Genomic DNA, 21,598 nt, shown 5'->3' on the forward strand with positions numbered 1-21,598 from the left:
ATATATATAGCAGTTAAATTATATTACAATCCAGAAAAGCCTATACAAATGATATATTCCTGAAACAGTACTAACAACATTGAAAAAATTGTCATGTAAAATAATGTTTCCGTGGAAAAATGTCCTAAGCACTGTAAGTAGTAGAACACATTTCTCCCAATTGTATGAACTTTATATTAAGATAGTAGAAAAAGAGAAAGAAAAATATTATAACTGAGTCTCTAATGAAAAGTTTCAGAATATAAAAGAGGTGATATTTTCCCCAAGTTCCAGGGACAACTGGGCTAAAGAGTTGGCAAGGCCAGAACAAAAAAGGGAAGTCTCAGTAAGCACAGTTAAGTGTGTTGGGCTCCTCCTTTAACTGGAATTGAAATAAATAGATCAGCCAATGTTATGAAATCATGAGTGGTAGGGAGATTTTTTCATCTCATTTCACACAACTATTGAAGTAAATCTTAGAATCCTGAGAGAATAGAAGAGGTAACACATGAACCTACCTAGCCTGAAAAGATGGTTTTTTGAAGTAATTTTGGACCTGTGCTCTGGGGAATTCTTCAGTTATGACAGGGTGCCTTTGGGGCTCACTGGGAAGGAGAGAGTTGACAATGAGAGGGGATCACGAAGGCTATAGTCATCTCTTGAAAACAGAGTTATATTGCATATACTATTTTTCATGCTGGGATTCCACAAAAGAATTCATTATTTAAAAAGGGTTTCATTGCAAAAGATTTTAAGTGACTCCTTTATAGTAACAAGTATTCACTGGTAGAGGGTATAAAGGAGTTATGCAATTTTTTTTTTCTACCAGATTCAGGCATCTATATTTGGTACTGTGGTGAACTGAAAGGCAACGGCCTTATATTTATGATTCTCAAGTGAAACACATTTCTTCCTAATAGCTGTTAACAAAAAATAGTTTGTAGCATGAGGCAGTATAACTACCAAGTACCAATTAGTAGTAGAAGAACATGATATAGAAACAGCATTTGAAGTTAAGATTCCCTTCCTTTGATGTCCATTTTGGCAAAAAAAAAAAAAAAGTTAAAAAAAATTTTTTAAGAACTTCTTAGCTATCTTCCCAATCTGTAGAGATGACTGACCCAGACTTAAAGACTGCTTATTTAGTGACCTAACAGAACACAGAAAAAATGTAAAAAATATAAATATTTAATAAAGACCAAGAAAACTATACATATTTACTAGAACTTAGTAGTTACAGAATCATATCAGTGATGACCACATTGGATTGACCTAAATGCTATATATTACATTCTAGCTATAATGCCAATTTTAAAACAAAAATTAAACTATAGAGGTAACATCAATAAAAATGGAGTAAGAACTGAACATTTTCTCCTCCATAAAATCAGATTCCAAGAAAAATCAATGGGGAAAAGAAGAGGCTTTTTTAACAAATAGTTGTGGGGCAAGTAGATACTCACATACAAAAACTTGTATCCTTACCTCACACCATATAAAAATTAATTCAAAATGGACCAAAGACCCAAATGTAAGAACTAGTAAATTATAAAAACTCTTAACAGAATACAAGTGACCTCGGGATTAGACTATGACTTTCTAGATAAGATACCTAAAACACAAGCAACAGAAGAAAAATTGGACTTTGTCTAAATTAAAAATTCTTTTTCTTCAAAGGATACTATCAGGAAAGTGAAAAGCTAACACACAGAATAGGAGAAAATATTTGTTTTGTGAATATAAAGAACTCTTACACCTTATTATTAAGAATATAATCCAATTGAAAAAAATGGGCAAAGGATTTGAATATCCATTTCTTTAAAGAAAATATACAACTGGCCAATAAGCACCTGAAGAGATGCTCAATATCATTCACTAGAGAAATGTAAATTAATCCCACAGTGTGAACTGGAGAAATGTGAACCAAACTGCTTCATGCTCTCTAGGATGTCTATAAACAAAAAAAAATTAACAAGTGTTTATCAGGCTGTGGAGAAATTGGAACTCTCATATAGTTCTGGTGGGAATGTAAAATGGTGCAGATGCTTTAAAAAACAGCATAACAATTCCTCAAAAAGTTATTACCCAGCAATTCCAGTCTTTGGTATATACCAAACAGAACTGAAAACATCTATCCAACACAAAAATTTCTATATAAATGTGCACATCAGCATTTTTTATAATACTAAAAAATAAAAATCCAAATGTCCATGAGTTAATAAACTGATTAACAAAATGTGGTATATCCATACAATGGAATACTATTCACTTTAAAAAGGAATGAAATAATGCTACATGCACATGAATAAATCCTTAAAAACATTTATGCTAAATGAAGACAGAAAATACCACATATGAAATGATTCCATTTATATGAAATGTCTAGAATAGACAAATCCATAGAGATAGAAAGATTAGTGGTTGCCACAGACAGGGAGAATGGGGCAGACTGCTCATGGTTATGGGTTTCTTTTTCAAGGGAATAAAATGTTCTGGCATTTGACAGTGATAGCTGCACAATCTTGTGAATATACTAAAAAATCACTGCAGTATGCACTTTAAAAAGATGAATTTCATGGTGAGTTATATTTCAAATGAAAAAAAAAAAGTTACATAGGTCCGTAATCACTTATCCATATTTCTGAAATCTAAAATGTTCCAGTAATCAAACTTTTTTTCCTAACTCATTTGTTGATTAAACCTCACTTAAACTAACATGGTCTTTTAAAAGCAACTCACTGTGATTATTAACTAATATATATTCACTGCAGAACTATTAATGTGCTTGAAAGAGAGTAAGAGGGCTGCTGCTCTAGTTCTTTTAGAGGGTATTATTTAGTTAATATATAATATATATATATATATATATATTCTAAAAAATGAAAAATTCTAAATTTTACGCTATGTTCGATCCAAGGATTTTGGCTAAGGATTTCTGAACCTATATTATTGTTATGAACTGAATACTTGTGCCCACACACACTCTAAATTTTATATGTTGGAGTACCAACCCCAATGTGATGGTTTGGAATTAGGATCTTTGAGAGGTAATTCAATTAGATGGGTTTATAAAGATGAGGCCCTGATGATGAAATTACTGTCCTTAAAGGAAGAGAAGAGACCAGAACTAGCTCTCTTTCTGCCACAAAAGGACATAGCAAGCATGTGGCCATTTGCAAGCCAGGAAGAGGGAGCTGACCAAGAATCAAATCTGCTAGCAACTTCATCTTGAACTTTCCAGTCTACAGAGAAATAAATGTCTGTTCTTTAAGCCAGGGGTCCCCAGACCCCAGGCCCTGAAGTACCAGTCCGTGGCATGGCCACACAGCAGGAGGTGAGCGGCAGGTGAGCAAGCATCACTGCCTGAGCTGTGCCTCCTGTTAGATCAGTGGAAGCATGAGATTCTAATAGGAACATAAGCCCTTTTGTGAACTGCACATACGAAGGATCTAGGTTGCACGCTCCATATGACAATCTAATAACAAATAAAATGCATTTGAATAACATGTTCTGTTACATACATGTGTATACAACAGCAGGGAGAAAAAAACAACAGTCTAGTTGGGTCTTAATAATCTCGGTAAGAAAATACATAGCAAGCGCATATATGAAATGGGTAAAGCTAGCTTGAATAAAAAAAAGGGAAAAAGGGAATGCAAGGGAGACAGTAATTGTGAGAAGGTGTGATACAGGCCTCAATAAAAGAAAGGTCCACTATTAAATGGGGGTAGAAGAGAAGGACACCCTTAAAAAAATAACTAGAATTTAAAATCAAGAACAAAGCTTGGCTGAAAAATTAAAGGATAAGTCTCACTTGTACCCACTAGTTTCCAGTTTCACTTTTCAGTGGTAATTACCATTAATAGGTTCCCATGAATCACTCTAGAAATAGTATATGCTCACTGACACAACAATATTAACAAAAAGAGTATCCACCACAAGATTAGCAATCTGAACATTAGTTTCAGTTAAAATACAACACATGCTGAACATTTCAAAGGATTGCTCAAGATAGGATTTATTTGTAAAGAAAGACATAGTGCTCCTATTCCTTTCAATGGCTCCATAGTACTTTCTAGTATGGAAATAGCAATTCATTAAGCCAGTCTCCTACTGATGGACAATGATTGTTTTCAATCAATGCAGTTATTAGAAGCAATAGTATAACAAATATGATTTTTTTTTAAATTAATAGACTTTATATATATATATATATATTTTACTGCACTTTAGGTTCTGAGGTACATGTGCAAAACATGCAGGATTGCTGCATAGGTACATACATGGCAATGTGGTTTGCTGCCTCCAACCCCCCATCACCTATATCTGGCATTTCTCCCCATGTTATCCCTCCCCTACCTCCCTACCAACCGCTTCCCTCCCCTATACCACACAGACCCCAGTGTGTGATGCTCCCCTCCATGTATCCATATGTTCTCATTGTTCAACACCCACTTATGAGTGAGAACAAGTGGTGTTTGATTTTTCTGTTCTGTCAGTTTGCTGAGAATGATGGTTTCCAGATTCATCTGTGTCCCTACAAAGGACACAAACTCATCATTTTTTATGGCTGCACAGTATTCCATGATGTATATGTGCCACATTTTCCTTGTCCAGTCTAAAGTTGATGGCATTTGGGTTGGTTCCAGGTCTTTGCTATTGTAAACAGTGCTGCTATGGACATATGTGTGCATGTGTCTTTATAACAGAATGATTTATAATCCTTTGGATATATACCTAGTAATGGGATTGCTGGGTCAAATGGAATTTCTATTTCTAGGTCCTTGAGGAAGTGCCACACTGTCTTCCACAATGGTTGAACTAGTTTACATTCCCACTAACAGTATAAAAGTGTTCCTATTACTCCACATCCTCTCCAGCATCTGCTGTCTCCAGATTTTTTAGTGATCTCCATTCTAACTGGTATGAGATGGTATCTCAGTGTGGTTTTGATTTGCATTTCTCTAATGATCAGTGATGATGAGCATTTTTTCATATGTTTGTTGACCTCATGAATGTCTTCTTTTGAAAAGTCTGTTTATGTCCTTCACCTACTTTTGAAGGGGTTTGCTTATATTTTTCTTGTAAATCTGTTTTAGTTCTTTGTAGATTCTGGATATTAGCTCTTTGTCACATGGGTAGACTGCAAAAATTTTTTCCCATTCTGTTGGTTGCTGGTTCACTATAATGATTATTTCTTTTGCTGTAAAGAAGCTCTGGAGTTTAATTAGAGCCTGCATAGCCCAGATAATTTGAAGCAAAAAGATGAAAGCTGGAGGCATCACACTACTGGACTTCAAACTATACTATAATGCTACAGTAATCAAAACAGCATGGAACTGGTATCAAAACAGAAATATAGACCAAGGGAACAGAACAGAGGTGTTGTAGGCAGTGCCACACATCTAAAACCATCTGATCTTTGACAAACCTGACGAAAAAAGCAATGGGGAAAGGATTCCCTGTTTAATAAATGATGCTGGGAAAACTGGCTAGCCATGTGCAGAAAGCAGAAACTGGACCCCTTTCTGACACCTTACATTAAAATTAACTCCAAATGGATTAAAAGCTTAAACATGAGGCTTAACACCATGAAAACCCTAAAGGAAAACCTAGGCAAAACCATTCAGGACATAGGCATAGGCAAGGACTTCATGACTAAAACACCAAAAGCATTGGCAACAAAAGCCAAAATAGACAAATGAGATCTAATTAAACTCCAGAGCTTCTGTACAGCAAAAGAAACAATCATTAGAGTGGACCGGCAACCATATACAGTCTGATGTTCATTAATGTACTTACTGCTATTGAATATACACCTAAAATATTCAAAATAATAGATTTTGAGACATATATTTTACCACAATCAAAAATCTAAAATATATATGTGCAAGATAATTACAAACATGAATTTATAATTTCCGTATAAACATAAGAAATATACACGGTAAAATCTCAAGTTACATTTAAAACCTAATAACCTGTAAGTTACCCAGGCCAATCAGTTGTATAATAAGCTCAGAGTATACTCTTCTGTCAGGGAAGAGTTTATTCAAGTATTTAATGAACATCAGACTGTATGCTTAGAAATATGTTCAATATTACATATAAATGCTGTTTTAAAGAGTTATTAACTTATTTAAATTAGGCGCTAATTTTTAAAATTGTCTTCAGCATAAAATTAATCTCCCTTCAGTTCCATGGTAGTATTTAAGAACTTGAAAAATCCTACATATAGAACTGTAACAGCAGCAGCTGCAATTTTCTGAGCTGTTTGTATCAAAAGGAACTGCACTGCATACATTATTTCATTTAATTGCTGCAACAAAATAAGGTGGGTATATAATTCCACTTTAAAAATGAGAAAAGTGAGATTCAAAAAGCTTAAGTAAGAAGAAGTTACATAGTTGGTGAGGAGCAGTTTGACTTGAATACTAATGTTTAAGAACACTAAATGAAAATTTGGCTTTCTATTTCTGAACTACACCAATTGTAGACAAACACAGGTGATGAATAAAAACTTTCATGTCTCATTTAATAAAAAAAAGCAGTGATTATCTCATGACAATATATGTTAAACCCTCAATTACAGAATAAGTTTGTACCCCTAGAGATTTTAGGCATGCCTATTATCCTAGTCCTAACTTAGGACCAAACACGGAAAGACAGGTAGAAATTTAGATTAATATTCAGGAATGACACATCTACTAACAAGAAGAATAATTCTTTCAGCCAATGAAATTAGGAAAGTAATAAAAGCAATTACAGATCTTGTAAGGAGGAAGTAAAACTGTCTTTTAGCAGTTGATATGATCATGTACCAAAAAACCTACTGAGGAATCTACAATAAAGATACTAAAACTAAAACTAATAATGTAACCAGGTTACAGGATATAAAGGTAAGATAAAAAGACAAATTTTTAGATACTAACAAATATTAAAAACAAATTAAACATAAATTGAAAGAGTATAAAAAATACTTAGAGGTAAATTTATCAAGATATTTGTAAGACCTCTACATCGAACACTACAAAACATTCCTCAGAGAAATTTAAGATGTAAATAAACAGATATCATCTTCACAGACTAGAATATATCAATTCTACCCCAAATTTACCTATAAAATTCAAAGTAATCCCATAGATATCCTAGTGAATGTTTTGTGGCATTATAAATTGATTCATAAATTTATATAAAAATGCAAAGGATTTGGCAAAGCCAAAACAATTTGAAAAAGGAAAATAAAACTGAAAAATTTATACTACCTACCTTCATGGCAGATTATAAAGCTCCAGTAATCAAGTATGAGCATAAAGACACATAGATCAATGGAATAGAAGAGAGATTCCAGAAACAGACCCACAAATATACTACAATCAATCTATTTGACAAAACTTCCAAGGAAAGTCAATGATCAAAGGATAATCTTTACAAAAAAATTATGCTGGAACAATTAAAATAAATCTTAACCCTAAAGTCATACCATAGCACAAAAGTAGCTTAAAAGGGGCCATGATTCCGAGCATAAGACTTAAATCTACAAAATTTCTAGAAGAAAATGTTTGTTACCTTAGGACAGACAAACATTTCTGAGGACACAAAAATATGAACCAAAAATAGATATGTAAATTGGAATTCATCAAAACTTAAGAAAAATCTGAATTACAGTGTTAAGAAAATAAAAACATAAAGAAAACTTGCCATGAACTAGATGATGCAATACATATATTTGACAAAGTACTAGATCCAGACTATATAATGAATATATGTTACTTATAATAGAAAACCTAATTTAGAAAAGATTTAAACACATATTTTACACAAAGTAGCCAATAAGCATACAAAATGATGCTAAATATCATTAGTCACCAATGAAATGCAAAGCAAAACTGTGAGATGTTACTACACATTCTTAGGACTAACTCTTGGACAATACATAATAGTTGAAAAGAATGTGAAACAATGGGCAATCCCTTATTGCTGTGGGGTTTGGGGGAGAACTGATATATTCTAGTCTATGAAGATGATATCTGTTTATTCACATCTTAAATTTCTCTCAGGAATGTTTTGTAGTGTTCAATGTAGAGGTCTTACAAATATCTTGATAATGCAAAATGGTGTAACCCTTTTGGAAAATACTTTGGCAGTTTCTTATAAAGTTAAACATTAGACCCAAAAATTCTACTCTTAAGTATTTACCCAAAAGAAATGAATGAAAGAACATATATACACAAAGATTGGTACAAAAATGTTCATATTAGCATTATTCATTATAGTCTCAAACCAGAAACAACCCAAATTTCCACCAACAGGAGTGAGTAAATGAACAAGTTGTGATATGAACACAAATTGTAATACTACTGAACAATAAAACTGAATGAACCACTGGTCAAAAAACATATTAAATATTAACATGGGCAAATCTCAAAAACTGTGCTGTGCCAAAGAAGCCACCAGATAAAAGACTGTATACTCTGTGGTTCCATTTAAAACTCCAGAACACATAAAACAACTCTAAAGACAGAAAGGACATCAATAGTTACCTAAAGTCTGAGCTCAGGAAAGCAAGAGAGGGTACAAGGTAGATTTTTCAGGTGATGTGGATGTCCTACCTCTCTATATTTGGCAAAACCAATCTTTACACTTAGTAAAGTTGACTTGAAAATCCTTCTAAACATAAGTTTGGCGAAATAGAACATAGCATATTTAAAAGAAGGCAGCTGATGTTAGAGACCAGATTATAAATATAAAAACCTAAAAACAATTTAAAAGTAAAATAAAGCTGGAGAGGGTTTCATCATACTTTCAGTGCTATGAAGACAAATCACCTTGGGAAAAAAAACTGGGGTGAATCTTTAAAAAAATTATTCTAACAGAAGATTTAAAAAGTGATTACACAGAAAAACTAACTGATTATAGCATGCTTTTGAAAATCTCTTTCAAGCCAGGGGCTTTTTAGGGTGAGCAGTTAGTACATTTCTTTCTAATTATAAAAGATGGAGAAAGCAGCAACAGAATTGACCTGACTGATTCATCTTTGAATGGTTGTTTCAACCATTTCTTAATGTTTAAGTTCACGGGTACAAGTGCAGGTCTGTTACATAGGTAAACTTGTGTCACAGGGGTTTGTTGTACAGATTATTTCATCACCCAGGTACTAAGCAAGGTACTCATTAGTTATTTTTCCGGATTCTCTCTCTCTATCCACCCTCCACCCTCTGAAAGGCCCCAGTGTGTGTTGTTCCCCTCTATCTGTCCATGTTGAACCACTTCTTTTAAAATTTATCCCAAATCCATTTTCTAGCTTCATTTTGCCTAACTTCAAGTTAGTGCACTCACTGAATTTTCTGAATTACAACTTGTAGGCTATTGTATACAAAGGTATGGTGTTTGAAATGTTTCCAGATACAGAAAGAGCATATTTGGAAGTCTGTGGCCAGCAGTTTTTGTTACTTTTTAGACAGAGCCATATTAAAATTATCTTAATTCAATCAAGGTAGTAAAGTTTAGGGGCCCTAGTCTCAAGAATTCAAAGCTGGCAGACAGTGGTTTCTAAATAATGAAAATAATATTTTTCCATGTCAAATAATATCTTTTTACATACTTTCAGAAATATTAACAATGAAGTGAATTCTATTACTGTCAGTCAGGGTTTCTACAGTATGTTCTTTTTTTTTTTTATAGACTAAAGAAAGTCATTTTGTTTCTCACAGTTTCCACAACCCAAACAAATAGATAAATTCATAAAGAAAATATCATATGTACATGATTGGAATATTATTCAGCTTTGTTAAAAAAAAAAGGGAGGAGGAATCCTCTCATTTGTGACAATATGAATGCACCTGAAAGATACTATGCTAAGTGAAATAAGTCAGGCACAGAAAGACAAACACTGCACATTTATTTATTTATAGAAAAGTATAAACTTGAAGAATGACAGCAGCATATTGCAATACTTATCTATATTTTTATTTCAATTTCGCAACAACTGTTGTAATACATTGCTCAGAAAAATTATGCACCTTGCCCAAACTACCAAAGAGAGCTATGATTTAAAACCATATTAGACCCCCAAATCAATTTTCAGTATCATGCTGTAATACCTTAAAAGGAAAGCTCAATCTCTCCAAGAGGTACTACATAAACTTGGGAGAAGAGTGATAGCATAATTTTTAAAAACTTAATTTACCTTCAGAGGACGCAGAGCACCACAAAATTTTGTCCACCAGCTGTTTTCAATGAATTCTAAATGCCTTTCTCTCTTCTTAAGTGTTCGTAACCTTTCTTCAAATTGTTTTAAGGCGCGTTTATCCCTTGCTGGCAAAGGTCGACCATCTTTGCTCTGCAAATAACAGAACAAAATAAAAGTTTTATCATTAACATCTTATTAAAGTACTTAGCAAATTCAGCATATCAGGCGACAAAACCTTTTCAGGATGGACATTCCTTAGGCAAATTTACAAACTAAAAAATACCTGACAATTGCAATATGACAATAAACATAGGATAACCAAGGTCAGCATCAAAATGTGGATGTGTGTACATTTATGCCTACCTTCTCTTGATCACAATAAATGGTAGAGTTATGCTCCACAAAAAGTTTTTTTTATAAGAAGAGTTAACTACTATGCACTTTGTTCAATTATTCTCCATCCTCTCTAAACTCACTGTATCACTTATTTTAATATATTTGGCTCTGCCCCTTCCTTCTCTCTAGTCAAGTGGTTGTGTTACCTGAAATGATGCTTCTCAGCTCAATTAAAATATTAACAGAATGAAGCAACACAAGTACAGATGGCATGCAGAGGTTTTTATAACAATTACTAAGAATTGACACTTCCTTGTTTTCCAAGTATTTTGGTAATTGAGTCAAGCTTTCTTTGGCCAACCTGACAGGTAATTTCCATCTATTTTTACATGATACTTTCTGTAACCATGAGCAGCACCTTTCTCATCATATCTCATAGACATATTTTCTCAGTGAACTCTCCAGCTCCTGTCTTCAATTGGCTACAAAAATAAGACAACTACTAAATACGGAAAAGGTAAATGATAAAATTGTTTTTATTGGAAAGAAAAAGAAAAATATTTGCATAGGATTACATTTTTAAAATGCAAATACATTAGATATTAGAATGTCTTTGATATTCCTGTTCAGGTTGAAATAGTTTCCTAGCAGATTCACAACATATTGCTCTCCCATGTATCCTAGTGCAGCCTCAATGTGAAATCATAAATATAATGCAGAGAATACCTATGTAACCTTTAATAAAGAGATTTACACAGTTGCAACAATCTCTTTACATATCTGCATCATTATGCTCTTCTAAAACCAGTCATCCTCTTCCACATCTTATCTTATTGTTTGTCAAATTTAAGTGCATAAGAAGCACTTAAAAAGTTTGTTAAATACAGACTTCTAGGCTCTATCTCCAGAGGATGTGATTTTGTAGGTCTTAAGTGGGGCCTGGAATTTGAATTTCTACCAAATTTCTAGGAGATGCAGATGCATCTAGTCCAGAGACCACACTTTACATACTCCAGACTATATTTCATTCCTTTAGTCAAGTACATTGGATATTATCACTGGATCCCAGAACACAGAAACTAAAAGGAATTTTCTGAAGATCAGAGGAATAAAATGAACACTCCCTTCTGGAAGATAAATCCAGGTAACAATACTTCATGTGTGTGGTATGAGAAGGATTTGGCACTTTATATCTTAACCATAACAATATTCCCCAAAATTTCCATTATCATATCAAAAGAATACTAAAAATGAGGTAATTTTGTCTCACTGCTGGTGTTCAGTATTTTAGAAAAAAAAATGAGTAACTGATATAAGGATCCACTTGAAACAAACCCAAGTTATCTGCCTATTTGGTGAATGCTGCAGTAGAATGAGGGATGAACGTCCATTTTGCATTGCCAGTTGACTAAACAAATATGTAAGAATAATTCTGGTCAGAGAAACAAATATTAAGATGTACACTCAGCAGTGGACATCTATCTCATTTGAAAGAAAAAATGTAGGTATATAGGTTAAAACGTAGTTCAAAGGTATGAGAAACTCCCTGTTATATAAAAAAAGGCAAAACATGAAAGCTTCCCTTCACACTGTCTCCAGATACCGTATTACCATTCCCCTTTCCCACAGTTTTCAATGTTAAGCAGTTCAAGATCCTTCTGCAAATTTTCTATTTATTTACACACACACACCCACAAATACACACATATTCAAATATCTTTATGATTTCTTGTTATACACAATAGGTAACATTTCTTGAAAACCTTTCTTTTTGTTTAACTTTTAAGTTCAGGGGTACATGTGCAGGATGTGCAGGTTTGTTACACAGGTAAATGTGTGTCATGGGGTTTGCTATACAGATTATTTCATCGCCCAGGAATTAAGCCTAGTATCTACTAGTTATTTTTCCTAATCTTCTCCCTCTTTCCACCCTCTGACCTCCAGTAGGTCCTAGTGTGCATTGTTCCCCTCTGTGTGTCCATGTGTTCTCATCATTTAGCTTCTACTTGTGAGAACATACGGTATTAGATTTTCTGTTCCTGTGCCGGTTTGCTAAGGATAATGGCCTCCAGCTCCATCCACGTCCCTAGAAAGGACACAATCTTATTCTTCTTATGACTGCATACTATTCCATAGTGTATATGTATCACATTTTCATTATGCTGTCTACCACTGAAGGGCAATGAGGTTGATTCCATGTCTTTGCTATTGTGAATAGTGCTGCAATGAACATTTGGGTGCATGTCTTTTTCTCAGAATGCTTTATATTCCTCTGGGTATAGACCCAGAAATGGGATTGCTGGGTTGGATGGTAGTTCTGCTTTTAGTTCTTTGAGGAATCACCAAACTACTTTCCACAATGGTTGAATTAATTTACACTTCTACCAACAGTGTGTAAGAGTTCCCTTTTTTCTGCAACCTCGCTGGCATCTGCTATTCTTTTACCTTTTAATAACAGCCATCTGACTGCTGTGAGATGGTATCTCACCACAGTTTTTATTTGTATTTCTCTAATGATCAGTGATGTTGAGCTTTTTCATATGATTGTTGCCACATGTATGTCTTCTTTTGAAAAGTGTCTTGAGCACCTTTCTTGTGCAAAAAACTGGTCTTCTATTTATTTGCCTTAAATCTTCTGAATAACTCTTTGAGGCAGATAATAGTATATTCATTTATTATATGAGGAAAAAAGCCCTACAGATGTTATGTGCACAATCAGTTGAGCTAGATTTTGAACAGAGATCATCTGATTTTTCAAGATGTATTCTTCAAGCTATATATAGATTTATAAATATATCCCATTCATTTTCATCACTCCACATTACAACATGGTATCTAGATTTAACAAATAACTTATTTTTGAACATTTGCATTATTTCCTTTTTTTGTTTTTGTTGAGGGCCATTGACAATGTGCCATAAACATCCTTATATACCTGGGTACAAACATGTATGTATAATTCAGTAGGATAATTTCCTAGAGGTAAACAGTTAGATTAAACATTAATTATTAAAAGGTATGTATCTATACGTACAGGCACATGTCAAAATACTCAACTTTCTTTAAAAAGTTGTATATTTTCTACACTCACAAACAGTCTATCCCCAAATTCTGATAAAAATTTGACAGAGATAAAAATTTAAAAGCAGTCCAAATAATTTTTAAAAATATATTGAGTTGTTCTACTTTTCACATCTCTGATTACGAAGGTTACCAACCGTCTTGGTTTTAACTCTGAAAGTCTCATGTTCTGGATACCCCTGGGGTCCCAGATAAACTGAGATGTCTGGTCAACCTACTAATTACTAATTAGCTGAAGCATCATTTCATATTTTTACAGCACAGTTTAGTTTCTCCTTTTATGAGCTACCTATTTGGATCCTTTTTTCATTAATTTTGTGTTGCCTGCACTTTTTCTTACTGACTTAAAGATGCTTGTTACATATCACTTGTATTGCAGATTTTCTCCCATATCATTGTTGCCTTTTAACTTTCTATTTAATGTCCTTTATCAGTAAATAAAACTTGCAACATAAAAATTTAAAACTCACCAATTGTCTCTTTATTAGCACCTAAGTGTTTAGAAAGATCTTGTCTACAGCAAGAAAAATTTTACCTTCACTTTCTGCTGTTTTATAAATTTTATATTTAAAAATTCATTTTTTATTTGATATGAGATTTTATTTCATTTATCTCTTATTTCATTTTTATCTCATAGAGTATACTGAATTTACACCAAAACTTATAAAAATTGTTATTGCTACAATATTAACTCTCCCCAATTATGAATTAATAAAATTCTCCATTTATTCAGGTCTTCTATTACATATTTCAGTAAATTTTATTATTTCTATCAGGAAGATCTTGAATTTATTATTTTATAGTTTGTAGCTATTGTGAATGGGATTATTTTCTATTACATCTTCCAACTAATTAATGATTTTTATGTTTACATGTAGGCACTGTGATAAACTCATTAGTTCTACTAGTGTGTCAGTTGATTATTTTAGATTACCTTGATAGATGATATTTGCCAACAAAAAACATTATTTTCCTTTTTTCCCCTCCTCTCACTGGTTATATGTAAATTCTAAATTATTTCTCATCTGACTCAGATTGCCATAAATATGCTAAAAGTAACAGTGATAATAACACTACCCTTCTGTATCTGACATTAATGGGAATGTTTCTATTCTTTCACTATTAAGTATGATGCTCATTAAAAGCTTCCCTTCCGTATTTTCTTATCTCTATTTTGAAAAGACTCTTTCTGAAAATGTAACCACAAATTGGCTTTTAGCAAATACTCTGACATCTACTAAGATATTTATATTTCACATTTAATCTCAATATACAAAACTACTTTATTTTCTAACGTATCACGCTTGCCTTTCTGAGATAAACCTAATCTGATTATAAAATATTCTCTTATTATAGCATATGTTTTCAATTGCTTTTATTTTTGAAACAGTGTCTTGCTCCATCATCCAGGATGGAGTGCAGCAGCACGATCATAGCTCACTGCACCCACAACTTTCTGGGCTCAAGTGATCATCCCAACTCAGTCTCCCAAGTAGCTAGGACTATAGGTGCATGCCACAACACCTAGCTAAGTTTTTGTATTTTTTTTGTAAAGATGGGGTTTCACCATAATGCCCAGGCTGGTACCAAATCCTGAGCTCAAACAATACACCCACCTATGCCTCCCAAAGTGCTAGGATTACAGGTGTGAGCCACGATACCTGGCCACTTATATTTTATTTATATTAAAATATTTGCTTCTACTTTCATAAGAAAGCTGGTATATGATTTCCCTTTTGTGTGTGCTGTTATTGTCTAGTTTATCATAATCATACCAGCTTAGGAGAAGAATTTCGAGGACTTGTCATTTTTTCCCATGTTCTTTGAATAAGATTTATCTGTTACTTAAAGATGATAGAGGAAGAAAAACTTTTTACTGTATTTTTAGAGGTACATTTAATTGGCAAGGGGTTACATGTAATCTTTAGCTTATTCAACTAGTACATAAAACTTGAACATAAATATTATAGTAAAATATAATATTATATATGAAATGATGATACCTGAGAACTAGTAAGACCCTAATCATACATAAGAAAAACTTTTGCTTTGTAAGTGTTAGAATAATGATAGAAATTCTCAAATTCTTAGTGTCCTACATTACACAGAAGACAAATTTTTAAAAATATAGACATGGTTCTATAAGGATACTGTATTAGTCCATCCTCACGCTGCTATAAAGAACTACTCAAGATTGGGTACTTTATAAAGGCAAGTGGTTTAATTGACTCACAGTTCCACAAGGCTGGGAAGCCTCAGGAAACTTAAAATTATGGCAGATGGGAAAACAAACATGTCCTTCTTCACATGGTGGCAGAAAAAAGTGTCAAGCAAAGGGGGAAATGTTCCTTATAAAGCCATCAGACCTCATGAGAACTCACTCATCATGAGAACAGCATAAGGATAACTGCTCCCGTGAGTCAATTACCTCCTACCAGGTCCCTCCCAGGACATAGGAGATTATGAGAATTACAATTCAGAATAAGATTTGGGTAGGGACACAGCCAAACCATACCAGATATGTTGCAAAAACTTCAAACAATGTAAAAAGTTATGGGGTTGATAATGTCTAAGTTATATCAGAAAGCAGCTCTAAGACAAAGTAGTTTTATGCTTCCAAATTACACCATAACACCAACTCACTTTTGATTTAATCGTTTGGATGTGTTGTTCTACTTCTTCAATGTCCTCAGTGTTTTCTAAACGTTCATAAGCAGCACTTCTAGTGCCTTTTATCAGATTTAAAGGCAACGCAGACATGCCATAGGCCTAAAAGAAACAAAATTGAAATATGTTTTAGGAATAATGTTTCAAACATATTATACACAATTTTATGTTAAAAATGTCTTTTAAAGTCATAACATAAGAGTCAGCAGTTGTGAAAGATTACAGTTACTGAAAATTGTGGTATATAAGAGTGAGCATTATATTGGCTCATAATTCTCCTTATTTTGCATTTATATTTAAACAGAGTCAAACTTATAATACAATTCCTCAGAGGACAAGTTGCAAATTTACTATGAATTTACTGTACAATACTTTATCAAAGTAATAACTACAATTTCAGACTAATTGAAGGTTAAGATAGTATAAATTAATAAAAACAATTTATAAATGATTTTCTATAAAAAATTTATTCCAACTATACATAGTAAACCTTTGGTAAAACATAAGTATTTAAATATATACATGTTATTTGATTAGCATAGAAACTTTAACTTATTAATCAGTATTAAGAATACACGTTATTATATATACTACCCAATTCCATATTCCAGTCCCAAATGACAGCTTTTTATTATAACCGACTTCAGAATTTTTTGGTCTTTTAGTATATTTGCATTATTGAGCATCCCTAATCTGAAAATCCAAAATCTGAAATGCTACAAGGAGAGATGAAACAAGATGGTAGAATAGATGCCTACACCATTCATCTTCCTCACTGGAAAACCACATTGTAACACCTACACACAAAAAAGTACTGTCACAAGAACCAAAAATCAGGTAAGCAATCACAGTACCTGGTTTTAACTTTATATTACTAAAAAAGGCATTGAGGAGGGCAAGAGAGACAGTCTTGAATCACCAATGCCACCCCTCCATCCCCAGAAGCAACCATGAAGCAGCATGGAAGGAGAATATTTTCAGTTTCAGAAGGGAGAGCACAGTGACTCAGGGGACTTTACATTGAACTCAGTGCTGCCCTGTCACGGTGGACAATAAAGCCGTGCCGGGCTCTGCCCATGCATAGAAGGAACATTTGCACCAGTCCTATCCAGAGGGTAATCACCCATCCCATTGGTTGAAACTAGAGTTTCTTGGCAAGCCTTGCCACTGTGAACAAAGTGCTCTGGCATCCTAGGTGAACTCGAAAGGCAGTCTAGGAAACAAGGACTGCAATTCCTAGACCACTCCTAGTGGTAGGCTGGGCTTAGAGTGGACTAGGGTGGCATGTGACCTATGGAGACTACAGCTAAGGGAGTGCTTGCACCATCTCTCTCCCAACCCCAGGCAGTGTAGCTTACCTCAGCAAAAGTGGCTCTTTCCTTTGGCTTGAGGAAAGAGTAAAGAGAACTTTATTTTGCATCTTGGATATCAGCTCAGCCACAGCAGGATACTGTGGCAGAGTCATAAGACCCCCATTCCAAGGCCTAGCTCACAGATGACATTTCTAGACACACTTTGGGCCAAAAGGGAATCTGCTGCCTTGAAGGGTAGGTACGATTGATTACCTGCTGACTGAAGAGCCCCTTCCCTGAATAACCAGCAATGTTACCTACAGAGTGTGTTATGGACCTTGGGCCCTGAAACACGCTGGCTTCAGGGGTGACCCAGCACATTCCCAGCTATGGTGGATATGGTCTGAGAAAAGTAACGGGGGTTTTGTCTTGTACCTGAGGTACCAGCTCAGCCAGAGTAAAGCAGAGCAACAAGTGGGCTCTTGGGGTACCCAAGTCAAGGTCTAGGCTCTTAGAGGACAGCATCCCTAGACATGCCCTGAACCAGAAGGGAGTCCTGCAGGCTGAGTCTCGGGCCTGGCAGCAATCACCACAAGTGATCGGAAGGGTCCTTGGCTTTAAGTGAACTTTGGTGGTGGCCTGGTAGAACCCCACGTAACAGAAGTGCTGGCATCAGCACACCTCAAATCCAGGTGGCTCAGCGCAGAGAGACTATTTGCTTAAGAGAAAATAAGTGAGAAAAAAACTCAAGAGTTTCTGTGTAGTAATCCAGAGAATCCTTCCAGATCTTATCCTGTGGGTCAAGAGGGCCAGGGGAGACCTATGTTCATTCTAGCTAAATAAATATAAGCATGCTTGGCTCAGAGTACACTGAAGTTTATACACCGAACTAAACTATATTATTGGTGCAGTTAATGAGAAATCAAGCAGCAACAGGAGGCCTAAGGTAAAAACCGAGAGCGCAGTTATCACTAGGGAACACCTCGGAGTGACTGCAGAGCAGGTAATACTGTACTGGTCTCACAAAAGCCTTCTCAACATGGAGACTGCATGAGGGCCTCATAAAGAAGGCTTATGCAAAGATCTCTGAGAAGGGAGGCAACCTCTGCTCACAAGATCCGGGAGGGTCTTTGAAGATGGGAGCTGGCAAGGAGGAGGAAAGCCTTGCAGGGCAGAGATCACGGAACACCTCAGGCTCTGCCTAGGTTCTGGGAATATTGAGTGATTTTAATTGCTCTATGTCCTCAATGCTCAGGAGATAAAAGCCCCTTGATACATTGGGAGTAGTCTGACCAGGTGGCTCCTCATCTGCTATACTTCTGATGCAGGCACCCTGATAACAATCAGGGTGATAAACTCAGAGTCCTGGTTTAGCGTGACTTAGAAAAATCTCAAGTGCTGTTAAATGCTCAGAGCACAAGTTTAGCATGTCTTAGAAGGATCACAAGTGCTCCCCCTCCCCAGTTATCTTACCTACCCCCTCATCCTCCCCTTCCACGCCCATAAGATCAATGAGATTATGCACATAATAAAAGGGTTTGGAGCCCAGAGCTCTGGCCAATGCAGTTCCCATGCTTGTGTTGGTCCCTTGGACCCATGCTGTAAATTCACTAGTGTCTCTGTCTTTATTTTCTTTTCTCAATCCCTCGTCACCCCTGGGTGCAAAAACCACAGTGTTAATGGTCTTAGGGCCCAAGCCCCTTTAAATACCTGGAAAGCCTTCCTAAAAAGGACAAACACAAACAAGTCCAAAATGTGAAGACTATACTAAATATCTAACTCATCAATGCCCAAACACTGATTGACATCCATAAACATCAACACCTTCCAGGAAAATGTGACCTCACCAAATGAACTAAATAAGACACCAGGAACCAATCCTGGAGAAACAGGGATATATAAACTTTCAGACAGACAATTCAAAATAGCTGTCTTGAAGAAACTCAAAAAAATTCAAGAGAACACAGAGAAGGAATTTGGAATTCTATCAAATAAATATTTTTAACAAAGGGATTGCAATAATTAAGAAAAATCAAATGGAAACAGTCTAGAGCTAGAAAATGCAACTGACATGCTGAAGAATACATCAGTCTCTTAATAGCAAAACTGATCAAGCAGAAAAAAGACTTAGTGAGTTTGAAAACAGACTATTTGACAATACATAGAGGAGACAAAAGAAAAATGAAAAAAACAATGATGCACACCTGCAAGATCTAGAAAATAGTCTCAAAAGGGAAAATCTAATAGTTATTGGCCTTAAAAAGTGGGAAGAGAAAGAGATAGGTATATAAAGCTTATTCAAAGGGATAATAGCAGAAAACTTCCCAAACCTAGAGAAAGATACCAACATTCAAGTACAAGAAGGCTGTAAAACACCCAGCAAATTGAACCCAAAGAAGACTACCTCAAGACATTTAATTATCAGACTCACAAAGGTCAAGGATAAAGAAAGAATCCTAAAAGCAGAAAGAGAAAAGAAACAAATAACAAACAATGGAGTTCCTATATGTCCAGAGCAGACTTCTCTGCAGTGGAAACCTTACAGGCCAGGAGACAACAACATAACATATTTAAAGGGCTGAAGACAGAAAAATTTTACCCTAGAATAGAATATCCAGTGAAAATATCCTTCAAGTATAAAGAATAAAGATCTTCCCAGAGAAACAAAAGCTAAGAGATTTCGTTAACACCACACCTTCCCTAAAAGAAATGGCTAAAGGGAGTTCTTTGATCTGAAACAAAAGGATGTTAAAGAGCAAGAAGCAGTCATGTGAAGGTACAAAATGCACTAGTAATAGCACATAGAAAAACACAGAATAATATAACACAACAATGAAGTTGTATAAACTAGTCATGTCTTAAGTAGAAAACTAAATGATGAGCCAATCAAAAAACTAACAACTTTTCAAGACACTGCACAATGAGATGTAAAGAGAAACAACAAAAAGTTTAAAAGCAGGAGGATAAAGTTAAAGTGTAGTGCTTCTGTTCATTTACTTTTTGTGTGTTTGTATGGGTAATAAAATAGCAATCACAAGCCTTATGGTAACCTCTAATTAAAGAACATGTAACAAATACTTAAAAACATAAAAGCAAGACATTAAGTATACCACCAGACAAAATCACCTTCACTAAAAGGAAGACAAGACAGAAGAAAAGAAAGAGAAGATTATAGAACAACAAGAATATAAATACCAAAATGGCAGAATCCTTATTCATCAATAATAACATTAAATATAAGTGGACTGAACTCTCTCATCAAAAGACATAGACTTATTGAATGGATTAAAAAACCACAACTCACTGATCTGTTGCCTACAAGAAATACACTTCACCTATAAAGATGCGCATAGACTGGGATGTAAAAAGATATTCCATGCCGAGAGAGAGAGAGAGAGAGAGAGAGAGAGAGAGAGAGAGAGAGAGAGAGAGAGAGCATGCACGCGCGTGCAAGTGAGCCCCATACATTAACACTGGAGACTTCAACACCCCAGTTTCAGCACTGGACAGATCCCCCAGACAGAAAATCAGCAAAGAAACATCAGACTTAACCTGCACTATAGAACAAATGGGCCTAATAAATATTTAAAGAATATTTCATCCAATGGCTGTGTAATACACATTCTTTTCCTTAGCACACAGATCATTCTCATGGATAAACCATACGTTAGGTTACAAAACAAGTCTTAACACATTCAGAAAAATTGAAATAATATCAAGCATTTCCTCTGACCACAAGGGACTAAAACTACAAATCAATAACAAAAGGAATTTAGAGAACTATACAACATATGGAAATTAAACAATATGCTCCTAAATGACCAGTGGGTCAATGATAATGGTAATGAAAACACAACATACCAAAACCTACAGGATAGAGCAAATGCAGTACTAAGAGGAAAATTACAGCTCTAAGTGCCTATAACAAACAAACAAACAAACAAACCTCCGAAAAAATAATGTAATGATTCATTTTAAAGAAATGGAAAAGCAAGATCAAACAAAATCCAAAATTAGGAGAAGTAAAGAAATAAGCATCAGAGCAGAAATA

The 21,598-nt window shown here is 34.7% G+C and overlaps 1 protein-coding gene across 3 annotated transcripts in view; it reads right to left on the minus strand.

Moving 5' to 3' along the window:
• LMBRD1 (LMBR1 domain containing 1) overlaps nucleotides 1-21,598 on the minus strand; it is a 133,568-nt gene that overhangs the window by 34,896 nt on the left and 77,074 nt on the right. For all 3 annotated transcript variants that reach the window (XM_035296033.3, XM_035296032.2, XM_078369498.1), the window contains 2 exons: nucleotides 16,232-16,357; nucleotides 10,169-10,321 (listed from right to left, as the gene is read on the minus strand). In XM_035296033.3, coding sequence (XP_035151924.1) covers nucleotides 10,169-10,321; nucleotides 16,232-16,357 — 279 coding nt within the window. The remainder of the gene's footprint in view (nucleotides 1-10,168; nucleotides 10,322-16,231; nucleotides 16,358-21,598) is intronic.

The sequence above is a fragment of the Callithrix jacchus genome, chromosome 4 (genome assembly GCF_049354715.1).
Source record: "Callithrix jacchus isolate 240 chromosome 4, calJac240_pri, whole genome shotgun sequence".
Taxonomy (NCBI): domain Eukaryota; kingdom Metazoa; phylum Chordata; class Mammalia; order Primates; family Cebidae; genus Callithrix; species Callithrix jacchus.